This window comes from Ambystoma mexicanum, chromosome 9, assembly GCF_040938575.1.
Source record: "Ambystoma mexicanum isolate Mex_15411 chromosome 9, UKY_AmexF1_1, whole genome shotgun sequence".
NCBI classification, from domain to species: domain Eukaryota; kingdom Metazoa; phylum Chordata; class Amphibia; order Caudata; family Ambystomatidae; genus Ambystoma; species Ambystoma mexicanum.
Window position 1 is genome coordinate 1,430,953,483 of NC_090931.1, and position 19,822 is coordinate 1,430,973,304.

General features: G+C 47.3%; 1 protein-coding gene across 3 annotated transcripts in view; it reads right to left on the minus strand.

Moving 5' to 3' along the window:
* The window catches only part of USP37 (ubiquitin specific peptidase 37), a 724,569-nt gene that overhangs the window by 450,595 nt on the left and 254,152 nt on the right, over positions 1–19,822 (minus strand). For all 3 annotated transcript variants that reach the window (XM_069616844.1, XM_069616843.1, XM_069616845.1), the window contains one exon: positions 13,525–13,648. In XM_069616844.1, the coding sequence (XP_069472945.1) occupies positions 13,525–13,648 (124 nt within the window). The remainder of the gene's footprint in view (positions 1–13,524; positions 13,649–19,822) is intronic.

The following is a 19,822-nucleotide window of genomic DNA, read 5'->3' on the forward strand; positions in this document are numbered from 1 at the left end:
TGGGGAGTAGCGCCCTTGTTATGCTGCTTATGCCCAGTCATGCACTGCTGCGGATGCGGGGAAGGCTTCGGATCAGACCGATCCGTGGGCGCCACCGAAGTTTCTGGCGGACCCGTTGGCACTTTCGCCTTCTTCGACAAAGTCGAGGAGGGCGCTTGGGTTGTGTGCTTTGTGCGGTGCGATTGTACGTCCCTGTCACCGGGTGTGGTCCCTGTAGCAAGACCGGAGTCGAGCCTGGAAGGGTCAGGGACAGGCGTGGCAGCCCTAGAATAGTCCGCCTCGAAGTCTATAACGTCCGCGTTGGACGTTTGGTCATCCGATGTACCCCCGTCACTTTCGGCTGGTGTCGCGGCAGGGGAGGCTCCACGCGTGACATTCCGTATGCGGCCTACCGCTTCAACCGGCGCTCCTTAAGGGTTTAAGGAGTTTACACACAGAGCACCGCTTTTCGTCGTGCTCTAGGGGGAGACAAGCATTACACGAAGTGTGCTCGTCTTTCCACGGATATCTGACCCTACACAAAGGGCAGAATCTAAATGGAGTCCTTTCCATAGCAGAAGGGAAGGGTGACCAGACCATAAAGGAAAGCAGTGGAAAAGAGGAAAGAAATAACAGTATGGCAAACCGCAAGCCCACTCTCCCTACTGTGTAGGCCGTCCAGAAGGCCCAACCACGTGGCAGTCCGAATGCCGGATCTTAGGCGCCGGAACCCACAGCCGTAGACTATTCGCCCGTAGTCTTCGTCGAAGATGTTCTTGATGGGCGAAGTGACTTAACGGGGAATAACCGACAATTCGGTAAGAAACAATGTCTCATGAAGAGCTCCGCTATAGGGCGACCAGTTATCTGGGTGGAAAAAAACAAAACAATCTGAGGGACCTCGGCGCGTGAGGGATTTTGGGTACTACACACGTCACGATAGGGATAGTGTTTCAGACACGCCTATGCCGACGTCCCCTTTCGGTCCCCCGAAAGACAATATGCAATACTCCGCGGTTACCACTGGATGTCGGGCCATATGCACAGCATGTGATTCTAAGCAGATTAACAAGCATCAGAAAAGTAGATTATAGAGCCAATAAACAGTGGTAGTGCAGCCAGCAAGTGTCAAGTGCTGAGTTTACGGCAGCAGACTGGGTAAGTCTGATAAGTGCAGAAAAAGAAGAAAATAGGGGTGGGGTACAGATACAGTCCCCATTGGAAGGGGTGGCCAGGATGCAGTGCAGGTGGGTGGCAGGGTGAGCAGGTAACTGGGCCCAGGGGACAGAGGGTGGCCAGGTGCACAGTACCAAGAGAGTCAATCAGCAGGGGAGAGGGGGAACAAAGGCAGAAGCAAAGAGGAAGGTCTTGAGGTGCTTCCTGAACCGGAGATGGTTCTCCTCAAGTTTTAGAGTGGCAGGAAGGCTATTCCAGAGGGAGGCCGAAGACCGATCTATCCCCCAGCTCGTTTCTTTGAAAAACAACTGACCGTGAGGGAGTTAGAGGTAGAGGAGCGAAGAGCTCGGGAGGGAAGTTATTTGCGGAGGGATAGCTGAAGGCATTTTGGACCCAGGCTCCAGAAAGCCTTGTGGACAATGCAGAGGGTTTTGAATTTAATCTTTGCATCCACTGGTAGCCAATGGAGAGATTTCAGAGCTGGAAAGATACGATCCCAGGGCTTGAGGCCAAGGACAAGTCTCGCAGTCCTGTTCTGGATAATTTGCAGAGGGCGGAGAGTAGAGGCAGGTAGATTTAGAAAGAGGCTATTACAATAGTCCAACCTAGAGAGAACCAGAGCTTGGGAGACAGTGAGCTTCTGGGGAAAAGAGGCAAGGCAGAGGAGGTGCAGTAGGAAGTTTACTTATTAGAGACCACAGAGATGTGGGCTGAGAAGGAAAGTGTGGCGTCAAAGATGACCCAGAGTTTAACTTCGCAGGTGGGGGGGCCAAGAGACGCCAGCCAGAGTGAGTGGAAAGGATAGTGAAGGTGTGCCGATGAGGAGGATCTGTCTTGCGGCGTTCAGACAAAGATCATTAGCGGCACACCAATCTTGAATATTACACCCCAGGTAGAACCGAAGGGTGTAATATACTATTACAGTTGCTTTTCAGATCAGTGGAACACAGACACTAACTTAGTTTAGGATGGCACAAGGCAGACAAAAATACCCTTATTACGAACTGCACACAGCTATACAAGGTAAGTAAAACCCAAGGCAGATGTATTCCAGTCAGGCTATACAGCAGGTCAGGGGAAGCAAGACCCAGTTGGTAAACCTATATACTAATATTCGGAAAGAAATCGTGAAGTGAAGGAAACAGCATTACTTTTGGGGAAAGAGGCATAACCAATTCACAGGCGAGTAAAATAACCTTGCATATACTTTTCAGAATGGCAGAACAGATTATCGGAAAGTAAGAACTTTTGTAACTGCTCACTCCTCTCAGAGGGCCAATTACCAACCAACCTCTTTTACAAGTAACTTTAGTACACTTATTCTACTCAAGGCAGACCCCTTTTCATATCCAGTCCTTCCCTTATTCTATAGCATGATCTCACACAGAGGCAGAAGAGGGACCCTAGTGGTCTAGGTGGCAGCTATAGGTGAGCTAGGGTTCAGTTGCAGGAAAAGTCAGAGTTCCTGACGAAGTCTCTTCAAACGTATTTCACTTTAGAGATAGTTTAAAGGGTCCAGGGACTTCTGTGAGGATGCCCTAGGTGGATTCCAGCAGTGGGCTTGGATGAGACGGATGCAAGGACTCCCAAACACAACACACTCCCCAAAGCTATACAGAAATCACACATACTTAAGATAAGTAAATACCCCAGTCAACACAGTATCTCAGCACAGAAGAGTTGGCAGCAGAGGAGACTTCCGGATCTGCAGCCAAAAACCTGGTCGGTGGATTCTATTGCCATGAAGACAGGACCTTGGAAGGGATTTTGCAGCAGGGATCTGGTTTTGGCAACCTTTTCAGGGGCCAAAAAACGACTGAATATCACTGGTCGGATTCTAGTCTCTAATCTGGTCCAGTACTCTTGTAAATCACGTCTCTGGCGAGTCAGGAGCAGGCCACCAAGGTTTCTGCTGGATTCGAAAGACCATGCACCACACGATGGCTCAAGGTCCCAGGGCATTGCAGCCCTGCTTGTTTGCAGTAAAACGTGGGATGGCTCAAAATGCATGTCTTCTTGAGTCTAGTGTACACCAGACTCTGGGTCGTTTTCAGGATAACCAGGTCGATTGGAAGGAAGGGTTACAGCAGGCTAGTTACATAGGCTCTACGGTAGCTGGGAAATCGTTTCAGCACTATCTTCCTCTTCCCTGTGAAGAGTTCTTGCTTATCTTAGCCTCTTTAACAAGAAGCTGAAAAGCAGCTGTAATTGTATATTACACCAAAAAGGTCTTACTCACCTAGTATAACTTTTCACTAAAGTAGTAAAGGTATGGAATACATTACTCACCGTAATCTGATATCTGGTGTTTGTATCTGCTTAGATTCACATGCTATGCATAGGCCGACATCTAGTGGAAGCTACAGAGTATTCGTTTTTCAATACTCGAAAATGGGTGTTGAAATAGGGCGTGCCAGTAATACTATCCCTATTGTGATGTCCCCTGTACCCATGATTCCTCACGCGAGTTGGTCCCTCAGATTGTATTTTTTCTGGCATGAGGAGTAGTGCGAGTACAGAGTTCCTAAACAGATACAAGCTCAAATAAACATCTACACACCTTCTCTCAAGGGAGGAAGGGTGGGCGCATTTGAATCTAAACAGATACAAGCACCAGAAATACGATTATGGTGAGTAATGTATTCCTTCTGATGCTTGTGTAATCTGCTTAGATCACATGCTATGCATAGATTAGCGAGCAGTATTATGAGAAGGTGGTGGGTTGTGAGAAGGGGAAGCAGCAAATAGATGTTTTAGAACCACTTGTCCCACTTGGAATGTGTCAATGCAGTAGTGCTGAGTAAAGGTATGAACTGAGCTCAATGTCGCTACTCTGCAAATGTTGTCTAATGGTACGTTTGCAAGAAAAGCTAACGTAGCCCCAGTGCCCCTTGTAGAGTGGGCTCTAGGTGTAGAAGGCAGCGTCTTGTCTGATAATGAATAGCATAACTGTATACATTTGACTATCCATTTGGAGATTGCTCTTTTTGAAACGCGCTCTACTTGTCTGCCTGTAGCCATGGAGAAAAACATTTGATCCGTTTTCCTAAGCGGTTTGGTCTCATCTACGTAGTAGAGAACCGCTCTCCTCACATATGGTGTGTGGAGTTTTGTCCTCAGCTGAGCTAGTTGGCTTTTGAAAGAAGGCCGGGAGCTCAATAGATTGGTTCACGTGAAACTTGGAAATAAAATGTAGGTGAAAACCTAGGGTGAGTTCGTAAAACCAATTTGTCTTTATGGATGACAAAGAAGGGGTCCTGCACCGACAATGCTTAGATCTCGCCGACTCTTCTAATGGAAGTGATAGCCACTAAGAAGGCAGTTTTATAGGTAATGTCTCCAAAGGTAGCCTGTTGCAAAGGCTCGAATGGGGGTCCCATGAGTTTTGCTAGCACTACGTTTAGATCCCAACCAGGCGGGGGTTAGAGACTGGAGGATATATTCTTTTCACTCCCTCCATGAAAAATTTGATGACTAACACTTTCCGCTATGAGGTTTTATTCTGAGAGGTGGTGTATGCTGATATAGCTGCTAGGTGGACTTTAAGACAATTAAAGAACAACCTTGAATCCAACAGGTGGAGCATGTAAGTAAGAATGTGTGATGGCATACACGCTATGTGGTTAATCTTTTTAGATTGGCACCAAATGACGAATCTCTTCCACTTGTGAAAATAGCAGTGCCTGGTGTTTGGTTTCCTTGCTTCTTTTAGGATGTACATACACAGTTGTGGAAGATTAATGTGTCCAAACTCTGACTTCAGGAGCCATGCGGCCAAGTTCATAGAGTGAGTTTGTGGGTGTATCGTCGTCCACCCTGTGTTGTCAACAGGTTGACGTGGTACGGGAGCTTGATGGGAATTGCACATCGTTAGCTTGCACAGATGTGTAAACCACGTTGTCTCGCCCACAGAGGAGCAACCAGGATGAGTTTCACCTGCTCCCTGTGCATCTTGTTCACTATCCTGCTGATTAATGGAGTCGGGGGAGGGGGGGGGTTACGTAAGCAAATATCCCTGACCAGTTCCATCCATAGGGCATTCCCCTTGGAGTGGATGGGGGAACCTGGACGCAAAGTCTGGGCATTGCTGGTTTTCTTTTGTAGCAAACGAGTCTAGAGAGGGGTATCCCCAAAGAGAAGATATGGTCTACGTCTGTGTGTAGTTTCCACTCGTGTTCTTCTGGTAGAGGGTCTCTGCTGAGAGAGTCCGCTAGTGTGTTCAGTATCCCTAGAACATGTTGGGAGGACAGGGACATCCCTCGTCTGAGTGCCCACTTCCATATTTTCTGTGCCAGTTTGGACAGATTTGGAGAGTGTGTACCTCCCTGTTTGTTGAGACAGAACATTGCAGTGGTGCCGTCTGTTAGGACTTGTACCAACACGTTTGTTAGATGCTTTTGGAAGGCTTGTAGGGCCTTGAGGACTACCAATAACTCCAGAACATTTATGCGTTTCTGTGCAGTCATTTGTGACCACAGGCAGTGTGCTGAAGGTAGTGGGCCCCCCACCTGGAAAGCGACGCATCCGTTGTGACGACCACTTGTGCCTCTGGTATGTGAAAAGGTTTCCTCTTGAGTAGATTTTCCCTTTACCACCAGCAAGTTCTGAACCAGCGCTGGCGAAACTACTAGATCGTCCCACTGACCACTTGCCTGAGACCATTGTTTCGCCAACCATTCCTGCATTGGTCGCAGGCGCACGTGGGGAGTAGGTAAATGCATGATGCAATCATACCCAGCAGGCGCATTGGTTTGCGTATGCTTATCCGGAGACCGGCTTGATACTGGGGTATCTGCTGAAGTATATTGTGCACTCTTTCCATGGATGGGTAGGCTAAGCCTGTCTTTATCTAATACAGCTCCTAGGAACTGTTTTGATGTGTTTGGTATTAGACCCGACATTTTCTCGTTTATCGAGAATCCCAATTGGAAGAGAAGGTCTATAGTCCTTTGCGCGTTTACTTTGCAAATGGTAGTTTTCTCCCGTGATCAGGCAGTCGTCCAGGTACACTGCGATGGATTCCCTGTGTAGGTGCGCTACCACCACCGCCTGTACCTTGGTGAAGATCCTTGGAGCCGAGGCTATTCCAAAGGGCAGCACCTTGAACTGAGTGTTCTGCTATTTTGAATCACAAGAATCTTCTGTGCGCTGGGAACATTAAGATTTGAAAATAGGCATCTTTCATGTCCAATGTTGCCATGTAATCCCCCTGTTTTAACAGCGGGATTACTTCTTGTAGCGTGGTCATGCGAAATTTGTGGTTTTACAAACTTGTTTGCAGGGCGCAGGTCTAGTACCGGGCGCCTAGTCCGATCTTTCTTTGGAACAAGGATGTACGTTGAATACATACCCTTGTTTACCTCTGTGTGGCACAACCTCGATGGCGTCCTTGAGGAGTAGAGCATTCACCTCTTCTAGCAGGATAAGTTCTTCCTGCAATGGTTTCTTTTTGCACGGCGTAAGCTTTGACAGTCTTCCTTGAAGCTCTATACAATAGCCCCCTGTCACAGTTGACAACACCCATTTGTCCGATGTTATACCCTCCCATACGTGGGTGTAAAAGGATATTCGTCCCCCGACTGGGGAGGCATGGGAGGGGCCCACAGCAGGGCGTCATTGCTTAGAGGGTGTCCCTCCACCTCTGGTGGGGGGAGGGGGGTCTCTCCCTCAACCACGGGCCCAACGCTGACCTCTGGGGTAACCCTGGGTTGCTTGTTGATTGGAATTACAAGAGGAACCTTGATTTTGGTTGTATCCTGTTCCTCTCTGCGCGCTTTGGCCCCGAAAGCGATGAAAATTACTACCACCTCTTTGGCCTGGTTATTTATTAGTCAGTTGGCCAAGGGACTTGAGGGTCTCATTCATCCTTGGCGGACTTGAGGGCGTCTTCAACTGCTTTCCCAAATAATACATTCTGCTCAACTGGCATGTTGAGTAGGGTAGCCTGCGTCTCAAGTTTAAAGCCTGACTGCCTAAACCAGACATAGCGTTTTAAAATGGTGGCTTCTGCAATAACGCATCCAGCGTTGTCAGCAGCGTCAACGTTTTTTTAGTGTGAAAGCTCTGCCTTCGGTAGCCAGAAGGGAGAGTTCGGCTTTTAGTGGCTCTGGTGCTGACTCTGCCAGGGCCTTTACCTCATCCCACTTTGTGCAGTCATAGCTGGACAACAAGGTGGAATGGTTTGCTATATGCGCCTGGTATGCTGCAGTGGATGCCATCTTCCTACCCATAGCATATCATTTTTTGCTCTCCTTGTCTGGAGGGGCTTCGGGGGAGGCTAAGGCTGTACCAGCTCTCTTGCAGGTGGTGGTAACCACCAGAGTCAGGTCGAATTTGTACCCTTATATATAAGGGGTCGGATTGTGCTGGTTTAAAGAGTTTCTCGATCCTAGGGTTCACTGCCCTGGTACCGTTTGGTAGTTCTAGGGAAGGTTGAATCCTTCTTTGGACTGATTTTAGCAGGGGGATACATTGGGTTGCCAGTTTTTTATCGCCCAACATATTCTCTGCAAAATCCTTGTCCTGCTGGGCCTCTTTCGATGCCAAAATGCTCAGCAGCCCTTATGAGTATATCAATGAATAATGGCTGGTTATCCACAGGGAAGTCTGGTAAAACAAGGTCTGGCGGTGTCCTCTTCGTCTTGATCGCCTTCTCTACCGGCATAACCCTCGATGTCACCATCATAGGGTTCACCTTCGTCTAAGTATTCATCCTCCCCTACATCCTGGTCGGAGGTGAGGCGAGGAGTTGTGTGGAGGTTCAGCAGCCAATTCTACTGGGGGAAGAGATCTCTTTATATGGTGCAGCCATTGTCTGAGATTGAGAGGCTGTAGGTGTTGTGTTTGAACCAGACGCCTGTGTAGTGGGAAGCGTGGAGGCCAAGTTGTCTAGAACACGAGATGTTTTTCAAAGAAAGTTGCTAAGCAGGTCATGCGGCTCATGACTCAATATCCTGTGCAGACCATCTGCCTGAACTGGGTATAAACCCTGTGTTGGATTGGAGGGGGCTAGAGTGGGGGTAATGGGTGCATGTTCCTCTTCAAGACCGTCAGGTTGATGTGTCTGATCAGACTCTAATATAGTATCCGGTAGGGGCATACTCTTATGTTGGCTAGAGGGTTGCTCCCTAGCCTTCTCCTTGCTAAGTGAGTCCCTCCCTCTAGAGGAACTGGATGTCTCTCTCCTTATGTTCCCTGCTCTTAGAAGATGATTTTTTGGAGCTCGGGGTCAAAGAGGGGGTACCGGAGTACTCCCTGGGCTTGTCCCAGGGTGTAGGCTGACCTTCGGCGAGGATGGCTTGTGTGGCGTCTTTCACCGTCGCCGGTCGGGGGAATTTTGAGTCGGGTGACCTTCGTCTTGTAGGGCTCGTCATGCTGCGCCCGTTCGGAGCACCCAGAGGACGTCTGATCAGAAGATCTGCCCTTCACCGTGGACTCAGTGTTCGACCTTATTCGCATCGCCGTGGGGTGTGTGTGTGTGTGGTGCCCTTGCCGCCAGGTGTCTTCCCTGTAACAGGACCGCTGGCCTGTCTGCTAGGGTCAGGGGCTGGCACTGGGGAACGTGGAGGTTCCCCCGTCACCCTCGCCGTCCGAAAGGATGGCGTCGCCGACGACGTTGGATGTCTCGACGTCCATGGAGGCCTCGGCCTGCATGGCGTGATGGACCCAACGTTTAGTTCGCCGGTCTGAGGGTTTTCGGTCGGAGAAGCTTACAAGCCAGACAATGCACCTAGTCGTAGTCTATTCAAGCAGAGGCAACAGACCCTATTCTTGTCGACCCACGTAAACTTCCTATTGCAGGAGGGGCAGAACATAAAGGGAGTACGCTCCATGATATATGTAGGCAGCTGGGCGAATATGGGAAAGGGTGGGAATATATTTAAGTTTATGACCACCCCCCACTCTCCCTATTGTAAGACAAAAAAGCCTTCCAAGGCCGGGCCTTCCAAGGCCAAGTGGCGCTGTCGAAGTCTCCGTCCGACAGTCAGCTTCGATGTCTTCTTCAGTCTTTACCGCGTCGAGACACGGTGTCGGCAAAGGACAGGAAGAAACACTAAATTAATAAAGTTCAACAGCGTATGCCGAAAATTGACATATTTTGCGACCGCTCATGATGGCGGAAAAAAACAATCTGAGGGACCCACACGCGTGAGGGATCATGGGTACAGGGGATGTCACAATAGGGATAGTATTACTGGCACGCCCTATTTCTACTCCCATTTTCGAGTTTCGAAAAACTAATATTCTTGCAGCTTCCACTAGATGTTGGCCTATGCATAGCATGTGATCTAAGCAGATTACACAAGCATCAGAAATACTGTTCCTTGAATCTGTGTTCCAATATTCAGAAATGTACATTTGCAAATTGGTTGACAGGGTCTACTACTCTAGTATTACTGAAGGTTATCAGAAAGTAATCTATGATTGTGCCCCTAGCTGGAATTCAAACCGTCTAAACAATGTGTGCTGGGGTCTGGCGGGACCTAATCTACATTCATGCCAAAGTCTGTGTTGCTGGGCAGATGCAGTGGCCAGAGGACATCCTGACTGCGAGGATCTACGATCAGGACCCCTATCAAAGATAGTCCGCTGAAGGCCAGGAACCAGTGCTTTAAGTTGGATTATAAATTGAAGGGGGGCTCTTGTTAGGGTTTGTGGCCCAAGTACGGGTGTGCTTAGGCCACGCCCCTTATTGAGAGCCCCCCGCCTTAGGGGTGGGAGCTGATAAAAGAAGCAGAGCTGGGGTGCACTTTGGCATTACCATTGATACGGCCAGCCCCTCCTTATAAACAAAAGAGGCTGGGCGCACCAAATGTGTGACACCAGTGTGCCCCAGCTCACACCCAGCTGGCAGCCTTTTCCATGAAGGAGCCACATGGTGCAATACTTTACCACGGGCTCCTTGAATGAAAGTGCTGCCGGCTCTGTACTCTGAAACAGGAGGAGGGCTGCCCTGCCCAATTCTCCTTTTGTTTCCGAGTTACAGTCATCAGCCAGCGTGAGGAGCCCAGGGATTTATGATAGGTGATGGCTATTAAGAAGCAAAAGATTGGAGAGCCATTGGGCACTGCACGGTTGCACCTGCTGCTTGAAGGTGTCTGCAGTTTAGAAAAAAGAAAATGCAATGCCTTTTCTTCTACATCGAAGTGCTGACACTTGCAGGCAGCTTGTGTAACCGTACAGCCGCTACACAAGCTGCTTCTGGTGTCAACATGGCTGGGGCTAGTCGGGGATGGGTCCCGGAAGGGCCCTGGCTCAGGAGCCTTTTCTGGAGACTAACAGGGCTCGGCCCCGGCCAGCCCCAGCCAATTTAATGCCCTACCTGGAACCAATCGTTGGAAGATGGTCAGCAGCCCTATCTTCAATGGCCCGGTGACGCCCCATCTCGCAGATCTCCTGAAGACCTGCATCAGTGCTTCAACCCTGAACTGGTGGGAACAACCAGTCCTGACCTCTGCTGAAAGATCAAGCCAGTTTAAGCACACCAAACAGTCCCATAACCATCGTGTAAACTAGCCAAACGTCATGTTGAGCTCTTTGTTGCAATGGTTGTTCAGATTAGCGCCCTGGGGCTCTGCAGACCCTCAGGTTATGGAACAGGAAACATTCCAACGGAAGTTGCATCTCTACCATGAGGGGAATCTTGCATGGCCAGTATTTGTTTATGGCATGTGGGTCACTTCGCGTCATTTTCTTCAAGTGGCCATCGCTATTCCGGACTGCATCGCCTAAAGTGACCTCTGCAATGGAGACCCCTGGACTTCCTCCAACAGCAATTTAAGGAACTCCCATGGTGGTCCCTGAGCGAATTGGAATACAAGGGTAAATAAACAGCTGGTTTTGGCCTCCCAGCCCTCCTCTCCATAGGGTTGCATAGGCATAAAGTCCTAGCCCCATCTCCCCCTTGCCTCGCTTTGAACGGTGGCATCCTGGCCTGTGTATCCCTCCCATGGGTCTCCCCTAAAGCGGTTGGATTGAGAGCAGGTCTGCTAAAGACTTTCCTCCTGATTTCGTTAACTTTTGGAACACTTACAACTGCTTCTTGGATCAAACCAACAGTTTCACAAATTACTAAAAGGGGACTCCTATCCTTATGAAAATACTTATTGGGACCTGTGACTCCAAGGGTACTAGGCCCATGCCTTTCTAGTTTGGGACCTTACTTGTAAGGTGGTGTATGGTGTTTGCCATAACCTCCATTGTAAACCGGCTAGTTCTCAAAGTATTGATTACTTACCGATTTCCATTTCCTTATTCACTAAGTTTTAAACATACTGAAAGTGTAGCAAAGCATCTTCAACTGTGGTTAAACGTGACGTGTTAGTGCCGTCAGCAGAGCACACCAAGGTAAATGTGTACAAAAGGTGCATGTTTTAGTGTTGCACCTGTTTCCCATTGATAGAGTTTTTCTAAGGCATAAAAAATGTATTTTCATACACAATGCCTAACTTGTATTAGCAAGAGGCTTCGTGTGTGTGCTTAACAGAACTCTTAACCACTCCCACCCTCCTAAATCCAAGACGTGCTGCTCATCAACAATACCAAGATATTTGGCTAGACGGTGTTTGTGCCTTTTCATTAGAATAGGGTGGCCTCTCAGAATCTGTACACAAGGCGGATTTTGAAAAGCCATCTCAATGTCAAGGTTGGAAAGCAGCAAAAAGCCTTTCCTAAAAGTCTTTGACATTTACAGTTTATAAAACACACTTGGTATTTTGATAGTGTTTTGTGCCTAAAGCACTCGTTTATCTAAAAGGTCTATATATGCGTCATACAATAAATGTGTATATTCTCATGTTTCAGTGTGGTGTACTTTCAACAGATACATGGGTGGACTAATTGTACCTTTGAGTCAGCCTACAGCCGCTTCCTAGAGTTACGTTTGGGTGTTGAACAGCTCTCTTTAAAGACCACTGTAATAGGAAAAAGGGTTCCATCCGTTTATAACGACAACCAAAATAACGACATACATTTTCAGTGCCTCATTAAAAAAAAGGATCTACTTTTTTACATGTGTGGTCCCCCAATAGCATGTTGCTACAGCTTTAACTTTACCCAACCACCCCCACCCCTTTTAATCCCTTACCCCAGCCCCATATATACTATAGCAAAAAAAAAAATATCGACTTTTGTCTTCATTCAGGCGTCAATGAAAAGGTTTATTTTTCGTTATTAAAACTGCATACCAGGAAAAAATGTATTGCACTGAAACATTTCTTTGGTTTTATCGCTAAGTACATCAGTTACATTAACTAGTTCAAGATTATGATTGCTTGTACAGTTTGTGGAACTACCGTGTGTCTTGTGTACTTCACTGAAAACTGCAAATCACTGGCCCCCTGTGCACAGTTGTAGGCTTCAGCAATAACGCTCTTTGTATGCAGTATGTAGAAAGGGATGGCGATAGCCGAGTGCCAGCAACTAGACACTAGGTTCTTTCTGAAACCTATCACGGGTTTGAATCCCAGTTGGATCAACACACTTCAGATTAGAATGAAAAAAAATCAAGCTGGATAACGCCTAGATCTATTAAAGAATACTCCTGGCATGCAAAACCGACTGATCCAGTAAACTGTCCACATGGGACTGAAGCAGCATAAAACCGCAGTGCTAGTGGTCCATGATGGGTCCGCTGGGTTTGTCCCCGGCAGATCACAATCGCACCCACTACATATTGAGGCAAGACCGTATTTAGTATATGGCCTTATACCTGCTTTAGTATGGCTTATTTTATTAATCATACAATTGCCTGGTTCTTAAACTTTACCATTTAATTTCCTATAAGGTCATCACTCCCAAAGAGGACAACTTCCTGATGCAATCGGGTCAAAGGTCATGGGAGGACACGTGATGCCAATGGCTGCATGTTGTCGTTTTGGTTAATTGACGTTATTGGCAGAAGATGTGGCATCCAAAACAGTTAGCATCCCTGGCCTGTGGCATGCTTTGCCCTCCCAAAACACTGGTGTATCCCTCATGCAAAAGGCTAGCCATTAATTAAGAAACTGCAAAAACTCCAGAAAAGGTCTCCAGAATGCCAAAGGATTGCAAACATGGTCCCCCTCTTAAAATGATCCTGCATCTTAAATCTGAACACTCACAGAACGTCTGCCCCGTATGCAGATGAAACCCTTACAGTTCCAATAAGCCGAACATCCCAAATGAAAAGCTTTCCTGTCCCAGAAATACAGGACTGCAGATAATGGAACAACTTCTGAGCAAAAAAAACTGCCTTTCATCGATTTCCATACTAATCATCCTTGAACGAATTAATGTGTTAATTATTCATCACAATGTAGTAAAGACTGCACCTATCGATATATTCTCTTTCTAAAAAAGCCTCCATTAGCAGAAATGTGTAGCACTTACATTCTGCATGTAACCAGAAAATCGTTCTGCAGTGGCAGATATGGCACCCTTCACCTTCTTCAGCAATTCTCTCTTTTCTTCAGCGCTGCAAATATCCTTCTTTGATAACAGAAACGCAAAGCGCCTAAAGAGAAGATAGAAGTCACATGTCAGCAATTTTACTTGCATGTCCGTGTCCAAAAAAAAGCATGCAGGTCCACATCATTACATTTGATTAGTTATCTTAAGTACTACGGACCAAGAATACTGACACTGGCTTGTTAACTTCGATCAAGCCATGCAAGAATAAAGTATATTTGTCTGTAAATCTCCATAAAAGGGAGCTGAAGTGCCAAGTATCACAACGTGCGTGTTACCACTTGAAATAGAAGGCAGTAGCCAGAATGAAAAGCCCATTTCTGTCACGATAAATCAAAAGTTTAGGTTACTATGTGCTAGAGAGATTGTTCACAAGGCCCCTGGTGAAGCTTTGGAAAGACCAACCCCTCGTGTATGCTCAGGGTTTCTACCAGGTTATGCCTCACAATGCTAATGTGACTGAGCATTTTAGGAGGTGTAGTGGTGGTACTAAAATGCAGCTAGGCACACCACCATACAGTAACAGATGTTACGGCACTGAAAATTATACTATAGAGATTTCTTGGTGCTTTACTTTCTTTGGTGCAAATTATGACAGTTTAGGAAAGTCAAAAGGTCTATAAAAAATCATTAGCACACACCAACAGATGGGTGACATTAAGAGACTTTAAAGTGTTCCAAAGTTTGTAAAAGCAACAAGTATATCAAAAAAAGTTGGTTATTAATAAGAACGACGTCCCTATAAATTACAAACTTCTAGACAGTCAGTACAATTTATCAGGAAGGTATAGTTATCGGTTGCATATCTTTAGTTTAAATAGTCTAAAACGTTTGCCCAGAGAGTTTAAAAAGGGACAAAGTCAGTAGGCATCTTGCGGTTATACTAAAAGTGTTCAGAGTTTCAGGAAAGATGAAGAGGCACACTTCAGTCAGGCTGAGGATGGAAGACCCCCACTGGAGAAAATCACATTATATGGTTTAATGGGCAGAGGCCAAGTAAAGGTTTCAGGGATGGAGCCAAGCCCCGTAGTGAAGAGCGCAGGCAAGGGGACGTTGCACTGCAAACAATGCCCATAGACCTTGGAGACTAGGACCAGCAACAGATTAGATGTGGGATGGCCCCAGAGAATGTGATCCAGGCTCCTGGAAAAAGTAAATTAAGGTGCAGGAGTCATGGGTGCAGAGATCTGATTAAGTGTTGCGATTTAGTTTTTGTCATGTCATAAGCTCCTGTTGTAGGGTCTGCAAGCAGAGCCCCTGTGTTAAGTTCTTCTGAAGTGCAACTGGTGAGGGACTCCCAAGACATTGCTTGGTATTAGGGACGGTAGAGTGAGCAGCCAGGCTCATCTTAGGAAGGGTAATGCGAGCTGTAGATCAGTACACTGAAATCCGTAAACACAAGGATCTAGGTAAGAACACACTTAAGAGTTATAATAAAATACTTACACATACACACACACACACGGCATATCAAACTAAAAAAGGCAGCAACTAGCAATAACATTCAAAGGAAGATGGATTTAAAATATAAGAATCAATGCATACAAGTAATTTCTTTCTATACTACACAGTTCCAGCACCACACAGTGCTATCAATAAATGTCAGTGATAGCATATGGGATACATTACTCACCGTAATCGTATTCCTGATGCTTGTATCTGCTTAGATTCACATGCTGTGCATAGGCCAACATCTAGTGGAAGCTGCAGAGTATTAGTTTGTTTTTCGAAACTCGAAAATGGGCGTCGACAAAGGGCATGCCAGTAATACTATCCCTAGTGTGACGTCCACTGTACCCATGATCCCTCACGCATGTAGGACCCTCAGATTGTATTTTTTCTGACATGAGGTAGCACGAGGAGAAGCGCGAGTACAGATGATCCAAGCAGATATAAAGAAAGGTAAGACTACAAGCATCCATGCGCCTTCTCTCAGAGGTGAGGAAGGGTGGGTCGCATGTGAATCTAAGCAGATACAAGCAGCAGTTAGATTACGGTGAGTAATGCATCCCTTCTGAAGCTTGTGGAATCTGCTTAGATTACATGCTGTGCATAGATTAGCGAGCAGTACCTGAAGGAGGTGGGATGTGAGAAGGGTCATGAGCAAATAAATGTTTTAGAACCGCTTGTCCCACTTGGGTATCTGTCTTGGAATGGGTGTAAATGCAGTAGTGCTGAGTAAAAGTGTGAATAGAGCTCCAAGTAGCTGCTTTGCAAATGGTGTCAAGGGGTACATTTGCAATGAAAGCCAGAGTGGCCCCAATGCCTCTTGTAGAGTGGGCCCTACGCGTGAAAGGCAGAGTTTTTTCAGAAAGTAACACAGCTGGATACAGTTAATAATCCACTTAGAGATGGCACCTTTAGAGACGCGATCCCCCTCTCTGCCTGTAGCTACGGAGACAAACAGCTAATCTGTTTTCCTTAGCGGTCTGGTCTTGTTTACATAGTAGAGGACCGGCCTATGCACATCTAGTGTGTGTAGTTTCACCTCAGCCGAGCTTTGTGGGTCTTGGAAGAAAGCCGGAAGCTCGATGGACTGGTTCATGTGGAATTTTGAATAAACTTAGGTGAGAACCTAGGGTGTGTTCGTAAAACCAGTTTATCTTTATGGACAGTAAAGAAAGGATACTGCACTGACAGAGCCTGAATTTCACCCTCTCTTATAGATGTAATTGCTACTAAGAAGGCCATTTTGTAAGTCGGGTGTGTGAGACTGCTTTTGTGCATGGGCTCGAATGGGGGGCCCATGAGCTTAGTTAGCACCACCTTAAGGTCCCATCCGGGTGGTGGGTTTGAAATAGGAGGGTGAAGTCTCTTTACTCCTTCCATGAAGGCTTTAACTACTGGTACTTTCCACCACAACACCTTGTTATGGGAAGTGGTGTATGCCGACAGAGCTGCCAGGTGTACCTTCAGTGAGTTAAAAACCAGTCCTGCATCCAGCAGGTGGAGCATGTATGTAACAATAGTGGAAGGAGTGCAATCAACTGGGTTGATTTGTTTATTCTGGCACCAGATAACGAATCTCTTCCATTTGTCAAAGTAGCAGTGCCTTGTGTTTGGTTTCATAGATTCTTTTAGGATGTCCATACACCTCTGTGGTAAATTGAGATGTCCGAACTCTATGACCTCAGGAGACATGCTGCCAGGTTCATTGAGTTGGGTTGAGGATGCACTGTTTGACCTTGGTGCTGGGACAGTAGGTTGTACCAGGGCGGAAGTTTGATCGGTTTGCACACGGCTAATCTGCGTAATTGTGGGAACCACGGTTGTCTCGCCCAATTGGGAGCAACCAGGACGAGCGTCATCGACTCTGTTCATCTGGTTGACCACCTTCCTGATGAGGAGTTGGTGGAAAAGCGTACGCAAACATTCCTGACCAGTTCATCCACAGGACGTTACCCTGGGAGTCTGGATGCAAATCCTGGACATTGTCTGTTTTCGCTTGTGGCAAATATGTCTACAGTGGGGAACCCCCACTGAGAGAAGATATCTTCTATGACTTCTCTGTGTAGACACCATTCGTGTTCTTCTGGGAGGGGGTCTCTGCTTAGAGCATCCGCTAGAGAATTGAGATCCCCTGGAACATGTTGCGATGACAGGAAGATGTTCCGTCTGAGTGCCCATTTCCAATTTTTCTGGGCAAGATTGGACAGATTTGGCGAACGAGTCCCTCCTTGCTTGTTCAGGTAAAACATGGCTGTAGTGCTGTCTGTCCGGATTTGCACTGACAGATTTATCAGGTAGGGCTCGAAGCGCTCTGAATACTGCCAGAAGCTCTAGCAGGTTGATGTGATTCTTGGCCACTGAGAGACCAGAGACCCTGAGCTGTGTGGTGGAGATGGTGAGCTCCCCACCCTGTCAGGCATTCATCGGTTGTGACTACCGCCTGTATCTCGGGATCATAAAAGGGTTTCCCCTTTGACAGATTTTCTCTTGTCCACCAGTTTAGGCTTTGTACAAGTGTTGGCGAAACGACCACTAGATCGTCACACTGACCACTTGCCTAAGACCACTGTTTCGCCAACCATTCCTGCATGGGACGCATGCACAGGCGCGCGTGGGGGCCCAGGTAAATACATGACGCCATCATGCCCAGCAACCGCATTGCTTTGCGTACCGCTATCTGTCGACCGGACTGATAGTGTAATTTGCAGCAGTATATTCTGAATTCTCTTGAGTGTCTAGGATAGCTCCTAGGAACTGTATGGAGGTGCTTGGCACCAGACTTTACTTTCTAGTTTATTGAGAAGCCCAATTCGAAGAGGTCGATTGTCCTTTGAATGTTTGTTATGCAAATTACTGGGGTCTCCTCCGTGATGAGCCAGTCGTCCAGGTGAGGGTACACCGGGATTGCCTCCCTGCATAGGTGTGCTGCCACCACCGCCAGTACCTTGGTGAATACCCTTGGAGCCGAAGCTATCCTGAAGGGCAGTACCTTGAACTGGTAGTGTCGACTGTCTACCTTGAAGCGCAAGTATTTTCTGTGAGCTGGGAACATGGAAATATGAAAATAGGCATCTTCCATGTCCAATGTTGCCATGTAGTCCCCTTTTTTTAGGAGGGGGATTACCTCTTGGAGTAGTAATGCAAAATTTTTGGGGCTTGACATACTTGTTTGCAGGCCGTAAGTCCAGTACTGGGCGCATTGTCAAATTTTTTTTGGCACAAGGAAGTAAGTTGAATAAATACCCTTGTTTACCTGGTGTCCTGGGACGAGTTCCATCGCGTCCTTTGCAAGCAGATTGACGATCTCCTCGAGGAGGATCTTCTGGTGTTCCAAAGAATGTATTCTTTGTCGTGGAGGATGGTCCCGGGGACGCTCCAACAGTTCTATGCAGTACCCAGCAGATACTGTGGACAGCACCCATCTGTCTGATGTGACCCCTTCCCAAACTTGGGTGAAGTTGGAAATGCGTCCCCTACTGGGGTTGCGTGAGAAGGGACCCTGAACTGAGCATCACTGTTTTGGTGGAGGCGTGCCACCTCCTTTACTGGGACTGCCTCTACCCTTACCACGTCCTTTTATTACCCCTGCCGTAACCATGGGTAGACTGTTGGTTATTATTGTTCCACGGTGTACCCTGCCCCTGGGAATAGTTAGATCCTCTGGGAATTTTGGCCGCGTGGGCGACGAAAATTGCCATTCCCTCTCTGATTAGGGGGTTTGTTGGTTAGTTGGCCTAGGGATTTGAGTGTCTCATATTTGTCCTTGGCATTTTTCAGCGCGTCCTCGACCGCCTTACCAAACAGATCCGGCTCCACCTGTTTAACAAAGATGCTTTGGTTTCAGCTTTGAATCCAGACTGCCGTAACCAAGCGTGTCACTTGAGAACAGTTACTTCTGCTATCAATCTGCCGGCGTTATCGGCGGCATCAAAGGTTGCTTTTAAAATGCAACCGGACACGGCTCTTCCCTCCACCGCAACTCGTGCCACCTGGCTCTTTAAGGGTTCTGGGTCGGAGTCTAGGAGTGCCGCGACTTCTTCCCACTGATGGCAGTTGTAGCTGGTCAACAGGGTGGTGGAGTTGGCAATCCTTGCCTGGTAGGCGGAAGTGGAGGCTACTTTCCTGCCCAAACCATACAGTTTCTTGCTCTCCTTGTCGGGAGGAACTTCGGACGATGACAAGGGTGTTCGAGCCCTCTCACGGGTGTTAGTCACAACCAGGGAGTCCGGTTTCAGATGCCCCCTTATATACAGTGGGTCTGATTGGGCTGCCCTGAAAACTTCTCAATCCTGGGGTTCACTGCCCTGGTGAGGTTAGGATTTAAAAGTGAAGGGTCTATTCTTCTCTGAATAGACTTAAGGATAGGGGTGGCCTGAGCAACAGGCCTCCTTTCTCCCACTAACTCTTCTGCGAAATGCTTCCGACCAGTATGGCGGGAAAAAAACAATCTGAGGGTCCTACACGCGTGATGGATCATGGGTACAGTGAACGTCACTAGAGCTAGTATTACTGGCACGCCCTGTGTCAACGCCCATTTTCAAGTTTCAGAAAACAAACTAATACTCCACAGCTTCCACTAGATGTCGGCCTATGCACAGCATGTGATCTAAGCAGATTCCACAAGCCTCAGAATGAATGAATATATATATCACATGTACACATTGAGTTTGGGAGGGAAGGTTTCAGCTAGACCGAAAACACTTCAGCAACTGTTACAATAGTCTTTTCTCCCAGAGTGATATAGGAAGTCTTTCCCAGCAGACAACCGCGT